At 37.6% G+C, this 21,103-nt stretch overlaps 1 protein-coding gene across 1 annotated transcript in view; it reads right to left on the bottom strand.

Moving 5' to 3' along the window:
- The window catches only part of lrp1ba (low density lipoprotein receptor-related protein 1Ba), a gene marked incomplete at its 5' end in the record, with an annotated part of 414,271 nt that overhangs the window by 295,412 nt on the left and 97,756 nt on the right, over window positions 1-21,103 (bottom strand). The window contains 3 exons of the mRNA XM_079807766.1: window positions 364-621; window positions 7,556-7,684; window positions 11,506-11,625. Of these exons, the coding sequence (XP_079663892.1) occupies window positions 364-621; window positions 7,556-7,684; window positions 11,506-11,625 (507 nt within the window). The remainder of the gene's footprint in view (window positions 1-363; window positions 622-7,555; window positions 7,685-11,505; window positions 11,626-21,103) is intronic.

Here is a 21,103-nt window from a genome sequence, read left to right as displayed (position 1 = left end):
CATGGGAGAAACAATTCATTTTTAGAAATGGGACATCAGAACACCAGCAAAGTCTGCAAGCCGAGATAGAAACAATTAAAAATTCATCCATGCTTCAAAAAAGCAACAACTGACATTCAGCGACTTGACATGTACACTTGACACACTTAACCTTCTGACATTAAACACTTCATTAGCAGATCATTAAACACTTCAAGAGGTAAAAAGAAAGAGAAGCTAATGAGAATTTATATGGACATTAGAAACTAAACACTCACGTTCATAAAAACTTCAAAGGATATTAGTTTGCACTTGCTCTGAATAAAACATCAAAGTTACAAGACATTCCTTAATTTGCACTTTGAGAATAAAGTGGGTACTCACTTTGTAGGTTGTGACCTATCCGTATCTCATGTATTTCTGAAAACCCTTTGAGTTTGGTCATGCGGGCACACCACAGTTGACCTGTGTCCTGCGCCACTGAGAGCCAACAGAGTGACTCTTCTCTATAAATAAAGTCCAATATTTGAGTCCCGTTTGTCTCCATGGACTTGAGATTTGGCATAGATGATCCATTGAGGTAAATAACTGATATAGAATTCATATTTGTTGTCAACAGAACTGGAGGTTTATCGCCAGGATCTGAAAGAGGGAACATAAAACGCATAGAGGTCCTTAGAGGTATTCATATAATAAATGTTTCCTGTGACTATAAAAAATAAGCAATTATTTATGATAACCATATTTAAGCACACTTCATGTTGGGCAATTTCGGTACTGTGGACATTTAGAAAATGTATTCTGTTATTTTTGAACCATCAACTTTGTGTCATTACACAAACCATGTATTATGAATGTTATTTTAAATGTTTTAATTTCTGGATTGTTTTTTTTATGTTTCACAATTAAATACTTTCAACTTTGAATTGAGCATGAATTGACAAAATTACAGTTTGATAATAAATTACTTCAAATGTGAAAAAAAACCTTGATTTGTCTCATATTAATGCTTAATTACATTTTGCTAATTAAATATTCAGTCTCACTTCATATTGGGTGGCTTGAACTACTACTTACAATAAATATAAGTACAATGTACTTATTTTGTTTATATTGTATTGCAAAAAACTTTTGCTGATATTGAGGTGGGATACGGGTAGGGTTAGGGACAGGTGTGGTATTACGAGTAAGTTTAAGGGTAAAGTTAGGGACAGGTGTGGTGGTATGGGTAAGTTTAAGGGTAGGGTTAGGGACAGGTGTGGTGGTATGGGTAAGTTTAAGGGTAGGGTTAGGGACAGGTGTGGTGGTATGGGTAAGTTTAAGGTTAGGGTTAGGGACAGGTGTGGTGGTATGGGTAAGTTTAAGGGTAGGGTTAGGGACAGGTGTGGTGGTATGGGTAAGTTTAAGGGTAGGGTTAGGGACAGGTGTGGTGGTATGGGTAAGTTTAAGGGTAGGGTTAGGGACAGGTGTGGTGGTATGGGTAAGTTTAAGGGTAAAGTTAGGGATAGGTGTGGTGGTATGGGTAAGTTTAAGGGTAGGGTTAGGGACAGGTGTGGTGGTATGGGTAAGTTTAAGGGAAGGGTTAGGGACAGGTGTGGTGGTATGGGTAAGTTTAAGGGTAGGGTTAGGGACAGGTTTGGTGGTATGGGTGAGTTTACGGGTAGGGTTAGGGACAGGTGTGGTGGTATGGGTAAGTTTAAGGGTAGGGTTAGGGACAGGTGTGGTGGTATGGGTGAGTTTAAGGGTAAAGTTAGGGACAGGTGTGGTGGTATGGGTAAGTTTAAGGGTAGGATTAGGGACAGGTGTGGTGGTATGAGTAAGTTTAAGGGTAAAGTTAGGGACAGGTGTGGTGGTATGAGTAAGTTTAAAGGTAAAGTTAGGGACAGGTGTGGTGGTATGGGTAAGTTTAAAGGTAGGGTTACGGACAGATGTGGTGGTATGGGTAAGTTTAAGGGTAGGGTTAGGGACAGGTGTGGTAGTATGGGTCAGTTTAAAGGTAGGGTTAGGGACAGGTGTGGTGGTATGGGTGAGTTTAAGGGTACGGTTAGGGACAGGTGTGGTAGTATGGGTAAGTTTAAGGGTAGGGTAAGGGACAGGTGTGGTAGTATGGGTAAGTTTAAGGGTAGGGTTAGGGACAGGTGTGGTAGTATGGGTCAGTTTAAGGGTAGGGTAAGGGACAGGTGTGGTAGTATGGGTAAGTTTAAGGGTAGGGTTAGGGACAGGTGTGGTAGTATGGGTCAGTTTAAGGGTAGGGTTAGGGACAGGTGTGGTAGTATGGGTAAGTTTAAGGGTAAAGTTAGGGACAGGTGTGGTAGTATGAGTAAGTTTAAGGGTTAGGTGTAAGGGAAGTGTCAGCAATGTAATTAAAGAAAAATTACAGACAGATGTAATTACAAGCAGTTTTTTTTTTTTCAAATGTAAGTACTATGTAAAAACATGTATGTACACAATAAGTGCATTGTATCAAATTGTTAATTTAAATGTTAGTACATAGTAGTTAAGGCCACTTAATATAAAGTGGGTCAAAATATTCTAGCAATATGACTAAAAGTGTACCAATTTCACACTATATTATTATTATTAAGTGACAAGTAAAACTCATAAAAATCTGCCCCGGGACATACATGTGCATGTAGCTGAATAAAGATCTAAAACATCCATATAAAATATCATTATTTAGGTGTCATTAATATCATTTATTTAGCTCACACTTGCTGTGACACAAATTGTGCAAACATAAACTTTGTGATCATCTTGTGTGTGTGTTTTTTTCCTTCCTTTCACACTAATGAACAGACACCATGAAGTGCAATTAACTGTGAGCATGTAATCATCTCTAAATTTGATAGACAGTTGCGGGTCGGGCTGGATGGGCTCTGATTGACTTTCCATTAAGGCCTCCCCTGTTTATCTCTCCCACGGCTCTGTCGTAGGCCAGCTTGCCGGTGGCCATTTGCATATTGATGACAATAAGTGTAACTGACACTCGTATCAGGCGAATGACAGTGTCATCTATAGTAATGTGCCCGGATGATCGCCACTGTGATCAGGCTACTCCGCTGAGGCTTTCCTGTTCAAGCAAACGTCCCAGGAGGCATTGTGTTTACCCATCTAGTCTAGCTCTTAAAATGTTAAGACAACTATAATTTAAATGGTGAGTGAAATGTCAAGTGTGGAGTTTGTTGACCTTTCTTTGTTTTCAATACTAGACACTTATTCTCTAGTGGGTCTTGCTTAGAGAAGATATTCACTGTAGTAACGTACATGTTATTATTATGTGCCAGTACTTGTATTATGGCCCAATCCTATTTCTACCCCTTACCCCTACCCGTTCACGTGAAGGGGTAGGGGTGTCTCGATTCTCTTTTGGTTGGAGTGGTAGGGGTGGGGGGAAAGGCCAGATAGCCCTTCAAAAGAAGATATTTCGGGACCCAACTTCAAACTAAGGGGTATGAGAAATTTCCCTGGACACACCAGGTACAGTGGCAACGTGTAGGGCCCTATGATTTCCAAGATGCGGAAAACACGAACGGAATCATGGAATCCAGTCATAAAAACAGATTATAAAATGGTTAGTTTCAGTCGTTTATCCACGATAAAACACGGCTATGACTGCTTCACCCAACGGTTCTCTGTATCACTGCACAACACCCTTAGCAACCACTCTTAGCAACGTAAACATATGTTTGTTCTCACTGAAGCTTATTCTTAAAGAGGTCGAGTGTATTACCTGCATTCAGATTTATCATATTCCAAGGTCAGTCCTATGTTCATAATAAAAAATCCATTGAATGTCCGCTGCGATATCTTGTCTTTTTAACAGTAAAGGGGTTGCATCTTGTTCCCGTGTTCACAACAAGTTTTAGTCCTTTCAATATAAAAGTCTTCGCTACTGACCGATTCACTCATAAAGATGCAATAATGTAACGGTCACTGATCTATATAGAGAACATTTATATAGATACTGTAAGTGGTTGTTGTTCATGGTCAGGGACTATTTTTTTCGGCTGAAGGAAGGCTCTTAGTGATTTCATTTAATGAAAGTTGGCTTGATACATTTATTTTGGCTTTAATATTTGTATTGTGTGGTAACCGTTTTATAAAAGCAATTAGCCCCATGAAGTGGTTTACAGTGAACTTATAACAGCTAAGGGGGTTTTAGGCACTCCGCGTCGTGCCTAACAACGCTCTGTAGCTGTTATAACGGGTTTATTGCTTTAATTTACTATATAAAGTGGAATTTAATGGAATTTGGCAAATTTTCGATGAATTAATAAGAAGCAGGTCAGTACACTTGAATAAAATTGCAGTATATACTAGTGTCTGTGAATGTCTGTGTGTAATGAAATTTAATTTACCACACAGACACACTGAAGCACGCGTGACGCTCACAGTGTTTTCAGCCTCTGCCGCTTCACAATATGAGGACTAGTGTTGTCAAAAGTACCGACCACGATACCAAGTCGGAACTGACATTTTTAAAATGTGACACTTTGAGCGCTGTTGGGCGGAATTGTAAACACCTCTGACTGGCCATTGTGCTCACGCGCTCATCAAATACTGTATGTCTGTGATTGGCTACAATAGGGATGCGCGGTAAAAAATACCGGTATATATTTTATTTCAAACTGTACAATATCAGTGCACAACCCAAACTGACGCGAAACCGGCAAATGTGGTGCCATAGAGGAACAAAATGAATACAGCAGTTGATTCTCACTCAACACGCCCAAAACTAATTAATAAAGAGAGGATTAGACGTGAAATTTGGAATTAATTTGCTTATAAAACTGCTGAAGAACCATCAAACCTTGCCAAGCATCTGTCACTTGCCATTCCTGTTTTGTATAAGACATTAAGAGATCGACAGGTGAGTGCATAATTCAAACCATCTAATTAAGTTAGACATTTATTTTCTTTTAACACTCGTCAACGCACATAAGATTGTATTGTTTAAATATTATGAAATCTCCAGCGTTCGTTTCAACCAGTGATGTTTAGATTACATAATATTTGCACGCATACTATTGCACTATTTACATTCGCGAAATACATAACCAACTGCGTTTATGTGACTACTCACTAAAGATTTAAAACTTTTAAAACTTTTTTACAACTTAATTTGGAATGTGCAAGCTCTTCAGGCTTGTGTGTTTGTTGTTGGTATGAGCACAAAGAAAACTCTCTCAAAGAGCTCCCATACCATGTATTATGAAATTCTATAAAATCGCTTGTATGTTCAAATTGGCAAGGTTTAAAAAGACGTGGGCTAGTGATTTCCGTCAGCTCCCGAAACGACGGTGAAAGTGTTGAATCTGAGCGCAGATTGCTTTAGTCAAGGTATGATGTCTTTTAAAGCCAGAAGCAATTTGCTCATTTTGAGAGCTAGAGAAGGGAGTATTGCTGAAATTACTTCTTAAAAAATAGTTAACAAATGCCTGATTTGATGTGATTAATCTTTGTTGATTAATTTAATAATAAAAATTTGCGGTAATTTCACGCTTCATAAAACCCCAAACTTGCGAGAGTGAGTAAAATTATGTGCAATACCCGCGCCATAATTCAGACCCTGTATGGTATCGATTTAATATCGGTACTTCGGTAGAAGATTGTGGTACTGTACCAAAGCCAAAATTGTGGTATCGAGCCATCCCTAGGCTACAATAACTAGCGCTTCAAAAACATGTTGTAAATATACATCAATGACGCTTTTCACAGAGCGCTTACACAGATACACACAGGAGCTTTGAATGAAGGCGCCTATCAGCTGGTCGACGCCTGCTTGTGCTTTCAAACGCTCCCACTTTCAAAACACTTTCAAACGCTCCCATGCGCTGGTCATTGTAGCCAATCACAGACACATCCGATGAGAGCGTGAGCACAATGGCCAGTCAGAGGTGTTTCTGATTACAGCTCAACAGCGCTCAAAGCGTCCCATTTTTGAAATTTCAGTACCGAATTGGTATCGCGATCAGTACTTTTGACAACACTAATGAGGACATGAATGCATGAACTTCATCTGCAGAGCTGCTCTGAGAATCACTTCATCAGCATTTTACTGTTTCATTTGAGAAAAACTATCGTCATGTATCATAAACACACAAACTCAAAGGTCTTCACGACAACCAATCATAATAAAAGTTTGGTTTAACTAGAAAAATTAAAATACACAACACACCATTTCTGGGCCAAAAAAAAAAAAAAAAACATTTCATAGAAATATTTTTTTGAAAATAAATGAGAGTTTTTTTTTATTCAATTAATTAGACATGCTTTTTGGTCATTGAAATGTAATTAGACCATTAAAATTGAATCCAGAAAACTTGAGAAATTTGAGAGAGAAAAAAAAAAAAGTCATAGGGCCCTAAACAAGTACTTTTTGCTAAACTTTTAATAACTTGTTGTTAAATTGTATACTTTTCATGATTTCAATTAATTAGACATGCTTTTTGATGACTAAAATGTAATTTAACCAAAATGGAGTTTAAAAAAATTTGGAAAAAAATACAACAGAATTTGGGAAAAATTACATGTATTCCATAGGGCCCTGGCTGCCCAAGTGAACAAGGAGAGTATTTTTGGCATTGATAAGGATTTTAAGGACAAATAATAATTAGTTTTATGTTACATTCAATCTTGTGTTCATATTGGCGGTCATGTTGTTGTGATAAACATTGGCGCATCTCCACTGACGTAGCAGCTGGCGACGACATATGATGACGTGTAATGGTATAATAGTGGCGTCCCCCGTTTTTGCCACTCTGTTTTTAGAGGTAGGGGTAAGGGGTATAAATTAGAATTGGGTATTTCAACAATCCTCTAACCCTAAAAAGCCAATTAGAATTACCTAGCACTACCCATAACTAGCAATCACACAGCAATGTGTTAAAAACCACCCAGATCCCTTTAGCAAAAGGCTAGAAACTACCCAGAGTCCCAATAATCACTCATCAGCATGCAAAAAAAAAATAAACTTAGAACCTTTTATCCACAGGCTAGCAAGTACCCTGAATCCCCAGCAAATAAATACTCAAAACCTCTTAGCAACGGCTTAGATACTACCCAGGACACCCTAGAAACCACATATTAATGTGCTAAAAAAAACACAGAACCCCTTAGTAACCAGCTAACAGCTACACAGAACACCCTCGAAACCACAAAGCAATATACTAAAAAAACACTCATTAGTGAACTTCTAAGCAAGTACTCACACCCTCACAACTATAAAATAGTCAAAACGCCTTGGCAACCACCTAGCAACTACAACATCCCCTAACCCCCAGCCCCCAGCAAAAATATACTTTACCCTAAAACCAATAGCAATGTGAAAAATATGTCTTTTTTTTAATACATTTTTTTAAAAGTTTATTTTATCAGTACTCTCTCACAAAGTTGAAGCTGCCTGTCATCTATCCAGCACTTAGTATAGCAACCCGAGCACAAATTAGATTTACTCATAGGTTAAATTATTTTTATACTTGTGCTTTTAAAGCACCGCTGAAAATCAAAATAAAATACATGTTGCTTAATGCACTCTTTTTGGACTGGAACTAACGGGGATGATAAATGGACTCACCTGTTTTGGCTTTGCAGGATCGTCTGTTGGCCTGCAGGCTGAAGCCATCTGTGCATGCGCATCTGTACGATCCCTGCGTGTTCATACAGATCTGACTGCATGTCCCGTAATCCCTGCATTCATCATGATCTGCGGGCAACAGCGGGGCTATTTATTAAACGCTTAATGTGCTCAAACATGACCTAAATATGCAAACCCAACTCATAATGTCGCCATTCCGCCGCAACCCATCAAAATATATGAATATGCAAATGTATGTTTGGACAGGGAATGGTGAGTAAATTGCTGTTTTGGTTGAAATAATCAACAACAATATCTCTGCGGTTCGAGTTCATGCATTGGAGAAACAAGCACAGCTAGAAGCATTCGCTGAGGCAACTGTTCATGGTTAGTACTCTATTTGGTGCCTGATTAGAACTGATACAAAATCATTGAATGGATTTATGTGGCAGTGAAGCAACGCAACTGACGCTGATAGGTCACGTGACAGTAACAACATGGCGGATGTAGTACGTCTGAATTTAATTCATACTACTTATATTCATATTATATAGAAAGTACTTTTAACAGTCATTAAGTAAATTCAAATTCAAATGTATTAACTATTCAGACAGTATGCGGTTTCAAACGCAGCAAATATCATTCAAATTACCCAAGCTTGTTAGCCTATTACCTTAGCATAACTCTAACAAGGTTTCACCACTAACGTGCTTTGTTTTTCTTCACATATTAGCTGAGAGAAACGTAGCCTTCTAGCTTAGCATAACTTGAACTTGTTAGGAAAAGCTATTTTGGTTAACGTACCTACTTTTTACTCTCTTCCGTGTCTGATTAGAACTGATACAAAATCATTGAATGGATTTATGTGGCAGTGAAGCAACGCAACTGACGCTGATAGGTCACGTGACAGTAACAACATGGCGGATGTAGTACGTCTGAATCTCATTCATACTACCTATATTCATACTATATAGAGCATACTTTTAATAGTCATGAAGTAAATTCAAATTCAAATGTATTAACTATTCAGACAGTACGCGGTTTCGAACGCAGCAAATATCATTCAAATTACCTAAGCTTGTTAGCCTATTAGCTGCATAGCTCTAAACAGGTTTCCCCACTAACGTGCTTGTTTTTCATCACATATTAGCAGAGAGAAACGTAGCCTTCTAGCTTAGCATAACTTGAACTTGTTAGGAAAAGCTATTTTGGTTAACGTACCTACTTTTCACTCTCTTCCGTGTCTGATTAGAACTGATACAAAATCATTGAATGGATTTATGTGGCAGTGAAGCAACGCAACTGACGCTGATAGGTCACGTGACAGTAACAACATGGCGGATGTAGTACATCTGAATCTCATTCATACTACCTATATTCATACTATATAGAGCGTACTTTTAATAGTCATGAAGTAAATTCAAATGTATTAACTATTCAGACAGTACGCGGTTTCGAACGCAGCAAATATCATTCAAATTACCCAAGCTTGTTAGCCTATTAGCTTAGCATAGCGCTAACTTTTGACTAGCTAAAACAAGGTTTCACCACTAACATGCTTTGTTTTTCATCACATATTAGCTGAGAGAAATGTTGCCTTCTAGCTTAGCATAACTTGAACTTGTTATTAAAAGCTATTTTGGTTAACGTACTTACTTTTTACTCTCTTCCGTGTCTGATTAGAACTGATACAAAATCAATTAATGACTTTTTCTTAATCATCAAAAAACCTTCAATTTTACACATCAAACGATAACATTACAAATGTCACAACCATATTAAAACATGTCTTTTTATATTACTACAGACATTATTTTCATATAATTTCATAACTTTTTATTTTATCTCCTGTATTTATGAAAATGAGTCGCCTATGTGCTATGCTTTGTCAATGTTAAGATTCTTTTTAATATGTCAACAAAAATACTGCAGGCTTTTTTTCAGGTTATCACTTTATTAAAATTATAAAAGGAAGCCGTCTCAAAATCACGGTTTGAAATCCACAGTGTTTCAGACGTCCCCTTGTAAACAATCACATCAACATGTGGGCGGACTTCAGAATATCATTAATTATGCTGTGAAGCAGGGGAGTCTCAAGAGAAGCCAGGTTATCCTGATATATTATTGTTGATATGAAAAATCGGGTACATTAGCAATATAGCGGGTGAATTATATGTTATGTATATTATAAGGTTATGGTGAACTATATGTCTTTCTCCACTGATGTTCTATGATGCATTTCTAAGGATGATGGTTTTTAGAAGGAAAACTGAGATGGCGAACAGGAACATGGAAAACTGAGGTGGCGAACAGGAACATGGAAAACTGAGGTGGCGAACAGGAACATGGAAAACTGAGGTGGCGAACAGGAACATGGAAAACTAAGGTGGCGAACAGGAACATATTATTAGCTGTTTGATAACGTAGTCATATTTCATTTGAAGGCCAAAGTGGGCGGAGCCAGTCATCACCATCTTGGAAGCACGTCAACGCGTGTCACTCCCGGATTTGGGCAAAGAGGTGGGAAGTAGGTGAAGACAGACAGCAGACAAATGGCTAGTAGTGACAGCAGCGGCAATCCACCTGTCACTCAAGTGGCCACGCCCTTAATTATGCAGAACTTTAACTTTAAATTCACCCCAAAATTAGCTATGTAGACCAAAACCACTTTTTTTTACCAGGCTGTAAACATTCTTTTTCTGCTGTAAAGTTGGGCATTTTAACATGGGGGTCTATGGGATTTACTCCCTTTTTGAGTCTGTCCTTAGTGGCCAGTCGATGAATTGCAGTTTAAGGCGTATTCACACTTGACGTCTTTTTTGAAACTGCCAGCGTCTGTTTTACATTACAATCCTATGGCATAAACCGTGCTTTCAAAAAAGTCGTGAGCGCGAAAAAAAGTAAAACTTTTCTGATAAAAACGCCCTACGTCAAGAGCCTTTCGACAGCTGACCAATGACAAGCGAGTAGCAAGACCTGACTTGTTTCCATAACAACGAGAAAAATGTAAAAGGTGCCGGTAGATCGACTAATTGTGCTAGTGCAGCGGCACAAAGATATTACACAGCGCCTGAAATAGGCTAACTTCCGTCAACATAACCATAGTGCTGGGGACTATTTTCAGGCGCTGCTTAATATCATTCCCATGGTACGACTGCAAAGTTCCTTGATTATTACGCAGGAATGAGAGTATAGTTCCTAGCCATATCAAGAAAATTGCAACTTTTTATTTTCCGTCGGTTTTAGAACACGATGTAACTACATAAACATCACAACATGTACATAGGAAAATGTTGGCGTTATTTTGTCACTTATTGAGCAGTATGCTAGCTGGAGCCATTTACCTCCAGTCTTTGTGCTAAGCTAGGCTAGCGGTGGGTGCGTCAGTTATGGCACAGAGATGAGAATGGTGTGTATGGACTTATCTTACTCTGGGGGATACGGTGAATAAGCTAAAGTCCCAAAAAGTCGGCGTGTTCCTTTAAATATATCATTTTGGTGATCGAAGATGAGTTTTAAGGGATACAATTATTGACTACAGGGGGACTTTAAAAGGTTACAGGCTTCCGTACGTCGACCGCCTGCAGCGTCTTCTGATTTCTAATGGTTAGATTCTCTCAAGTCTGCATTCGATGCATCCTCGATATCATGAACACATCCAGGTACTTTGAAGAGTCCTCGGTACTTGTGTTCTTGAGTACTGGAATTGAACTTCCACTGTTAATAACGGCGTAGTACAAGAACACAAGGTTGCTTAAGAACACATATTTAGAAAAGGCTAAGATAGAATATTTTTCATCAGGAAGAGAGATAGGATATTTTTAGTGGACTAAATTCTGTCTTGCTGCTATGCCACCTGTAATCAAATTGTTACCAACGTAGTTCAATTCAACGACGTTTCCAAAGCTTCAAATTCTTCAAACAGAGTCGCGGATGGTAATGACCCTCACCTCGACATCGTCTCTCGTCCTCGTCTAGTTCGAAACCTTCCCCGCAGAAACAGGACGTCCCGTTTCTCATGATCACACAGTCAAACTGGCACTTCCGCTCCTGGCAGATGCGCACCAACTCTGAGGAGACACAAACACACATTTAAACTTACTTTGATTCACAGTCTTAATATCCAGCACGGAGTTCGCTCTCACAACGAACATGCATTTACACTCCGTGAAAACCTTCATAAAAGCACAATGCCATTTCGCCAATATGAAATAATTTTTTAAAAGTTGAACAGATGCAGCCTCATTATGAGCCCATGAATCAGCGCTTTTTAAGTGGCACTTAAGGCCTGTTTCCGTGGATGCAATTCTTCCTGGCGAGCTCCCGCTCCAAACCGCTGTCAATACACAACGGTAGAGCACAAATTTAAGGTCCATTGTGTAATATTTATCACCTGTGAAACGCTTACAGCCTCATAATGAGAGACATTTGACGGTCAGGTTTGCCCGCGTTTCGCGCCACATAAAGAAGCCCCCTTCTTTATTTATTGATCCCAGAATCGGTTGAAAAATAGCAGTGATTTATAAACGCTTGGGCTGCAATCTGTTTCAATTACAACAGCCATAGCCCATATTTGATGTTTTTATTCATTTGGGGGCGTGGCTAATAGGTCACCTTGCCTTTTTATAGCATTTGTGGTGGTTTTAAGTGCACAGCAATACATATTGCACAGGAAAGTGTGAAAAAGATAAAGATTGGAGATGGTTTAGCCACTCTAAACGTCTAATTGCGGGCGAGAGATTCCTAGCGTGCATTTGCTATGGAGCCCACATTAATAATAACTATGCACTGAGAAATTCATCGACCCACCGCAGGCATGCGCTCGGAATGGCTTGAGTCTGACGGTTTTAAATTAAGTACTTCTTTAAAAATGTATCACAGCGTTTAAGGGTAATGCAAAGCGTTTTACAATATGAGTTTAACTGAAAGTGAAATATAATGGCTTTTTATCTATTACAGGGAATGTGTATCCACTTGAGCTGGAAGATGTTTAACTATTTATATGTGGGACTAGCGATGGGGAGCGACTAACAGTTCCTGAAATATTTCATAATCTTGGCTATAAAGATGTCTTTATTTATTTATGCAGATGGGGCATCTGAGCCCCTAAAATCTCTAGTTTTATTCTTTCACATAACAAGGACTGCGAGCAACAAGAGCAGCAATAGCACCCTTCGTTTCCACGTAACATGCCAGATGGATTTTAAGAGACACAATGCTATGTAAATAATGATAAATCTTTCGTGTTTTGGGGTAAATAGCCCTTTACGGCAATCCGTGACAGATTTTGGTTTTGACTTTTCTTGACTAGTTTCGAACAGTATTGATGCTAAAAGCAATCCAAGACAGTTTTCCAAGAACAACCACACAGAAAAATAAAAACAACATGACATAAAATAAATAATGAACTTCATATGCATTGCAAATGTGCCAAAATCATGTTGGAATATATGACCAAGGAGGAAGATGACATAACTAATAAACCAAACTCACACAAACAAATGACATAAAACATCTCAGAAATGATTCGGTGCCAACAAAAGGCTATTATTTTGTTTACAATCTAATTACCCCACTTAAACAAACATTTTGAACGCATAAATAAAGCCGCTGGCAGTGTAAAAGAGAAGCAGTAAGGAAAGTGCTAATAAAAGAGGCAATTTAATTTAGATTTTGCGTTCAAATTTTTGACACTTATCTAACCCATAGAAATTGTTAAATGTCAGTTTTTCCCCATTAGGTACGCAAAACAGAAACCTCACAGAAATCTATCATGGAAAAAGAATGGGAAACTACATATATTTACAACGACAGCAGAATTCAAATGAGTGAAAAGATACTAGCATTGGTCCAAAGGAAGGAATCTAGACCTCTCTGATTCAAAACAGCAGGTGGGGGAGTTGATTGTCGGACGAGAATTACTCTTTGGAGAAATCAATGCTTACGCTAGGAACGAAAAACTCCAAACGTAACTTCAAAAATAGGTCAGAATCATTGTTTACATGGCGAGTGGTGTCGAAAGTGTGCAGCTACTGTAGGACACTCGCCGCCACCCGGATTCACACTAATCTCCTCCGAGCGGGAAGGAGGCCATTATGGGTGGACTCTCGCTGTGAGTTAGGCTCCCGCACAACAGGATTTATCTCCAGTGAACTCCAGAGCTCTCCCTCAAGGTGATTTCCTCTCGGTGAGGAGCCCTACTTCCTCTGACACTTGCTGGGTGATGTAGTGCTAACGGCAGCGGTCCAGGAAGGGTGCTGAGTCTTACAGGGGCGTTAAGGTAAATGCCTGTAGATCTATTTCGCTACCCCAACCCAAAGAGCTTGAACTTTAGCTGCTGTGAACAATCAATCACTCTCGGGAGTCCCGTACCACATTAAAAATTAAAGGCAGAGACCTTGAAAATCTATACAGACTTAAATGCCACAGCAAAGTTTTTTCAGACCGCCTCTAAATTTGACATTCAAAAGATCCAATGAAATGCCTCACGAATGCTATTCATATTTTGTTACTTAAATACAAAGTTCGACTGGTATACATATCGAAGGGCTTGTCCTTTTTTTATGGCCAATAGAGACCTGCAACGTTTTCTCAAAGGGATGGAAAAGAAAAGAAAAAAAGAATTAAAATCAAGAATCAAAGCAAAACAAACATGCCTAGTTTGCTTTTTAATGGCCAATAGAGACCTACAGCAAGAAACAAAACAAAACATTTAATATTTTTTTTAATGAAATAAATAAATAATAATAAAATAAATAAAAATAAAATAAAATAAAATAAAATAAAATAAAATGAAATGAAATGAAATGAAATGAAATGAAATGAAATGAAATGAAATGAAATGAAATGAAATGAAATGAAATGAAATGAAATGAAATGAAATGAAATGAAATGAAATGAAATGAAATGAAATGAAATGAAATGAAATGAAATAATGAAATGAAATGAAATGAAATGAAATGAAATGAAATGAAATGAAATGAAATGAAATGAAATGAAATGAAATGAAATAATGAAATGAAATGAAATGAAATGAAATGAAATGAAATGAAATGAAATAATGAAATGAAATAATGAAATAAATAAAAAATGAAATGAAATGAAATAATGAAATGAAATGAAATAATGAAATGAAATGAAATAATGAAATGAAATGAAATGAAATGAAATGAAATGAAATGAAATGAAATGAAATAAATAAAAAATGAAATGAAATGAAATGAAATAATGAAATGAAATGAAATGAAATGAAATAATGAAATGAAATGAAATGAAATGAAATGAAATGAAATGAAATGAAATGAAATGAAATGAAATGAAATGAAATGAAATGAAATGAAATGAAATAATGAAATGAAATGAAATAAATGAAATGAAATGAAATGAAATAATGAAATGAATAAATAAATAAATAAATAAATAAATAAATAAATAAATAAATAAATAAATAAATAAATAAATAAATAAATAAATAAATAAATAAATAAATAAATAAATAAATAAATAAATAAGAAATGAAATGAAATGAAATGAAATGAAATGAAATGAAATAAATGAAATGAAATTAAATTAAATTAAATAATTAAATAAATAAATAAATAAATAAATAAATAAATAAATAAATAAATAAATAAAAATAAAAATAAAAATAAAATAAAATAAAATAATAAAATAAATAAAATGAAATAAATAAAATAGGCAAGGGCAAGCCATGTAATGCCAAAATAAAGGCCTATAATGGCTGAGACCAAACAAAAGAATTTTGATAAAAGAATAATGAAGATTTGGTCAGAGGTGTGAAAGGTTTGTCGAGTGAGAACAATAGAAACATAAATGGGGCAGTTCTCCTGGCCAGACATTAGACAACAGACTGCAAAAGGGTGTTTTCAAGGCAATAAAATAGCATCTTATCAGACTTCTCTAAAAACTCACATGGTCTTAGAATTTTTTATATAAAATTCATAGTTATAACATCCACAGATTTGAAGCATGACCACACTTGCAGCTTCAGATTCGGTGCGTTTCTAACTGGCTACAACACAGCCACATGTTTGAGCTTATATATCTCCATATATATTACAGGTGTTGGCTTTCTAAATATATGTTGGTTAAAACAATTTGTAACATTTATATAACGCTTTTCTAGGCACTCCTCAACCACCACCAATGTGCAGCACCACCTGGATGATGCGATGGCAGCCATATTGCGCCAGAACGCCCACCACACACCAGCATATGGTGGAGAGGAGACTGAGTGATGAAGCCAATCGCATATATATATGGGGATGATTAGGAGGCCATGATGGACAGAGGCCAATGGGCAAATTTGGCCAGAATGCCGGGGTTACACCCCTACTCTTTAACTAAGGACATCCTGGGATTTGTAATGACCACAGAGAGTCAGGACCTCGGTTTAATGTCTCATCCGAAGGACGGTGCTTGTTACAGTGTAGTGTCCCCTTCACTAATGGGGTGTTAGGACCCACACAGACTACAAGGTGAGTGCCCCCTACTGGCCTCACTAACACCTCTACCAGCAGCAACCTAGCTTTCCCAGGAGGTCTCCCGTCCAGGTGCTGACCAGTCTCAACCCTGCTTAGCTTCAGTGGGAAACCAGTCTTGGGCTACAGGGTGATATGGCATCCAGAAGGACTTAAGAGCAGCAACCTTTATTTTGTGTGCAGAAAGGGGTTAGTTAAAAACCTCACATCAGCTGCACCTGACTTTAGCATCTCAACAGCTTCCTCAGGTGTCTAAACGAACCAATCAGTAAAGCTGCATCGTAAGCCCCGCCCCCTGCCCAGCAGGAATCACGGTTCCAGAGAACACGGCATATGTCAGGACAGGTCTATTATTCACTCACAGCAGGTCTTCCCCTCAGTCTCTATCATTAGAGCGGCCACCGTCCCCAGGGCTCAGACAGCTAGGCCATCACTGCAGCGGAACCAGAGTGTGCTTGTGTATTTTTCTGTTTGTGCGATCAGAGCAGGTGACCGGGGGGGTCCGCACCTTCCAGGTAGTGTTTATAAATAGATGACAGTTGAGTAAAAACATGCTTTGTTCCAACAGAAAGGACGGAGGTTGGAACCAGAAGAGAAGTTGACTTTCCAAAGCAACAAAGAAAACGCAGAAAACTCAACGTCAAGACCCCCTCAACTGAAAATGGCATGGAAATTGAAATGAAAAACTGAAAACCAAAAATGACATGGTACATTTTCACAGTTACAGCTAAGAGTAATATTGCATAACTTCACAAACACCTGCACTTCCAACTAGAGAAACTGCGGTGGATGTGAGACATCTGAGGTGTAACTGTGAAACAGAGCTGGTTTATTTTGCCCCTTCATCAACACTTCAGAATCGACTGCCAGCATTGGAAGAGGATTCAGATAAACTCCAGATAAACCGACGCAAATAAACAGGGTGGTTTAATGGTCTGTGCTTAACGTCTAAATCTATATTTAACCAGACTGATGTGGCTGTAAAGGCTCTGCACTTGGTGGCTCATCCAAATCCTAGTAAAGCTACCAAAGGACATCAACTTGGCACATGGAACTGCCCTTCCTGTGACCACTGCAGTTTCGCCCCTGGGCAAAGCACTTAACCCTCAGCTGCTCCCATCATACTGTAATATGCCTGCATTTCCAGCACTCCAGCGAACACTTTCAGACTCTCTGGATGGGATGAATGTTGAATTTATTTGATGAATTCTAACATTTAGAGCCATTCACAGAGGATTGTCAAATTCCTGTGAATCTACAAAACTGCATTGTTTGTAAGTGTTGCTTAGCAGTCAGAAACATAAAACTGAAGTAATACACAACCCAATGACTTGAATGTGCCATAAACGAGATCAGGGCTTGAATTTCGGCGCGGGATTGCCGGTATAGTGCATTATTTTAATAATTCCCGCAAACATTCATTCACTTTAACATGTAGGTTGTATGAGTAAACTAAGAATGTAAGATCAAATCATTAATTAAAAACTTTCTGGAAGACGCAATTTGCGTTTCTCTCTCTCTGTCTCAAAATTTTCACAAGGCAAGTGACATTTTTTAATTTTTTTAACTACGCTATTTAGACACATTTTAAAATGTAACCCAACCCAACCCCATCCCATCCCTAAACCTATCCATTTGTGTATTATATGATATAAAACACAGGATATAACAGGCAGATACTACTGCATGCACAATTTATTCAAAAAGTACAAATATTCCAAGTGTATCGAGGCCAACCGATTGATTTGTGTGAAGAAAATCCCCCAAAAATCATGCACACATTCAAATTTCCAAAAATTGTCGCCTGAAGAAACATTACGTCAGATTTCATAGTGAAATTGCATTGGCTCTTGGATGTCTCTTGACCAATTGCGTCATTTCGTCAGCTTTGATTGTAAAATGTCAATGATCAACTCTGTTCTTTACATGAAGATAACGTATGACTTCCGAAGACTTGGAATGTAACATGAGTTAATACTTTTATTCTGTTTTTGGTCAGATTTTTCAATAAATACCTGTGACTGTACTTTTATTTGCCTGTTACGTGTTTTATATTGTTGAGAAGTGGGTAGGTTTAGGGTAGGAGTGGGGTTAGTTGCTCCAAAATATAAAAGTAGCCTGTAACTATCCATAAAATCATGTCTGCTTTTACAGATGCAAAGAATTAAATGCGCCTTGATCTGACGTATTGGGCAAACAACTGAAATCAATGGAGCACCCAGCGCGACAATATAGTGACGCCTAGGGGTGCCTTTAGCGTCTTCATTGTGACGCGGAAGGCACTTGACCATGCTTCAGATTTTGACGCCTTCGGAGTGAGAATGAGTTGGCATATACACCTAGTTTGTGAGTCGCCTCACAAACAGCTTGTGAGTAACAAAACCGAGTTCTTTTTTCACGTATTATAGCGCTTTAGCGATCAAAGCACACAAACTTATGTCAAAATTCCGATGTTGGCGAGTATCCTCGTAAACACAGTCGGTTTTGTCTTAAATAAACATAAATAGTTGAGAAAGAAAACGTATGTCATGTGACAGTGTAATGATCTGTGCACTAGCTCTTAAAGTGACAGCAGCCTAATATGTGTAACGACAAGAGATACCTTTAATTGTAAGGAATCAGGATTAATAGCCTATGTATTTAATTTATACAGGACTAAAAGACTATCCAGTCTTATTTTACATTTGTTTACATTTATTCAGTTTCTGTAGTATTTCTGAATACTAACGTTAGACCTACTCAAACTCTATTGTATTTGTGTGCTACTTTTTTCAATTTATTTCAAAGATTGAAATCAAGCTTCCTTATGTTGTGTAAACTCTTAAGCAACAAAATTACACCATTGTAAAAACACAAATGCAACACATTTAGGTGTGCGATAAATGTAATAAAAAAAAAAAAAGGCAAAATTTGTCCTGCGAACTAAATTAACAATAAGGTTTTTGTTTGTGCAAAATGTCTACATCATAAGAAAATTTAATTCATATGAGGAAATAAGACCACAGGAAACTTTTATTGTGTCAAGATCAAAAGAAAATTAAGTAGATTTTGAGGCTTTCCCTCCGTTAAAAAAAAAAAATAATCACATCCACATGAAAACGCAAAACACGCTATCGATCTATGAATCGATGTCAAGAGCATGCCAAACCAACAGGTGGCAATATAACCCTAACCGTAAAGCCATGTTGGCCAATCAGAAGCCTGGAAAAAGGTTATTGCCGGTTCCGGTTTTAACGCAACAAGCCAAAGGCTGCGTCCGAAACCTGGAAAATGCTGGACACATTAGGAAGGCATCAAGGCACGTCCGAATCTAATTTTAGCTTCACTTCCTGTCTCCTGAGATACCTTCATCTGATCGATTTTTGAAGGCAACATATTTGTATCCTTCGCTGCCTTTGATATCCCACAATCCTGTGCTTTCCATTCTGTGACAGTTGAGCTGGAAAAAAAAGGTGGCGTCCAAAAGTTGTGTTTGCTGGTCAGTTTGTGTGTAAATGTACGTTTTTTACCAACATTTTCCACTAATTTTCCAAAAAGTTTGGTTTCAGTGTCCGGATACTGCGTTTGCGTGTGGACGAATGGACGAACGGCAAAGAAAAAGATGCAGTTTTGAAAATACCCGCGTTCGTGTGGACAGGGCCTAAGAAAACAGCTTCTGTTCTACCTAGATAATAAGAACAGGTGGAAATCACAAGAATATGTTTAATGTTGATCTTAAAAAGATCTTGTAAAGATCTTAAAATCTACATCTTGTTAATTATTTTGTGATTTCACCATAAAAATTCATTGAGATCTTGAGATGACCGCTTTTGTTATGTCAAGATAATAAGAAAATAAAGTTGACATCACAAGATAACTTAAAAATAAAAATAAAACTTTTTTTTATTTTGGGATCAAAAGAAGATCGAGAGCTTGTGAACTTTTGTAACGGATAGATCACAAGAAAATTAAGTCGAACTGTTGAAAAAACAACTTCTGTTGTATTGAAATAACAAGGAATATATATTTTTTTAAAGTTGAGATCAAAAGAAATTGTAATCGTGCTCTTGAGAAAGTACCTTTTGTAATGTGGAGATGAGAAAATGAACGTGACACCATTAATTACATCTACAGCTCTACACGATTGACCTAAATTTCTTTAGTTGGCTGAAATATAACAATTCAAATCTAGTTACATACACAAGAAACAAATTACCAATAAATAATATCTTGCACAGATGGATGATATCATTGTATACACTTTTTTTTTGGTGGCTAAAGATATTCTGTGCATAAAAAAGTTCCTGAAGTTGAACCATATCAGGCACAAGCATAAGTAAAGCAATTATGTTTCACAACGGGCTGTAAAAAGAACAAAGAAAAACTGTTGTTCCCAAGATAAATTTACCTTTGAGCATCTGACGGCTTTCTTGTTATCCGAATGCTTTGTTTACTGTGTTGCCATTATATGAAAGCCACTGTGAGGTGTAGACTCTTTTATTTGCAGTTTCTGTGTGTGTTTCACCATTTTTTCAGCCGTGTTGCTGTGTGGGCTGCTTTATTCAATTCCGTATATTCATTAGGGACTGACAATGCAGATGGGGAAAGTGAGGCTAGTGTGTTATTACCACAGGGACATTCAAAGGTGCAACACAAACACTGTTTCTTGCCTAGCACCTGTAGTATGTAGTACACACCAATCTCTGAAAGCCCAGGAGAGATAAAGCATTACCTTCAGAGGGCCCATGGTCATGTCGTCTGCCAATGCTTTTGACTGTTTTGGTGCAGAACAAAATGCTGCAGCAGACGTTCATAACACCTAAAGAACTAAGAATATTAATTATGGAATGTAACAGAGCAACAAAAAGAGAAAGGTGTTCAAGGCCGTTCGACGTTTTTGAGTTGAAATGAAAGGACCAGTTTTATACAAGTACAAATAAGAATCAAGCAAATGGGCCTAATTCTTGAAACATTTGAAAGAAAATAGTGCAAATTAGTGACTGAAAGTATTTTTGGTTAATATTATTTATTAATATCTTTAGTCAGTGATGAGTTTAGCCTAACATTT

Source organism: Gobio gobio (assembly GCF_949357685.1).
Source record: "Gobio gobio genome assembly, chromosome: 24".
NCBI classification, from domain to species: Eukaryota; Metazoa; Chordata; class Actinopteri; order Cypriniformes; family Gobionidae; genus Gobio; species Gobio gobio.
This window is presented reverse-complemented; position numbering and strand designations above follow the sequence as displayed.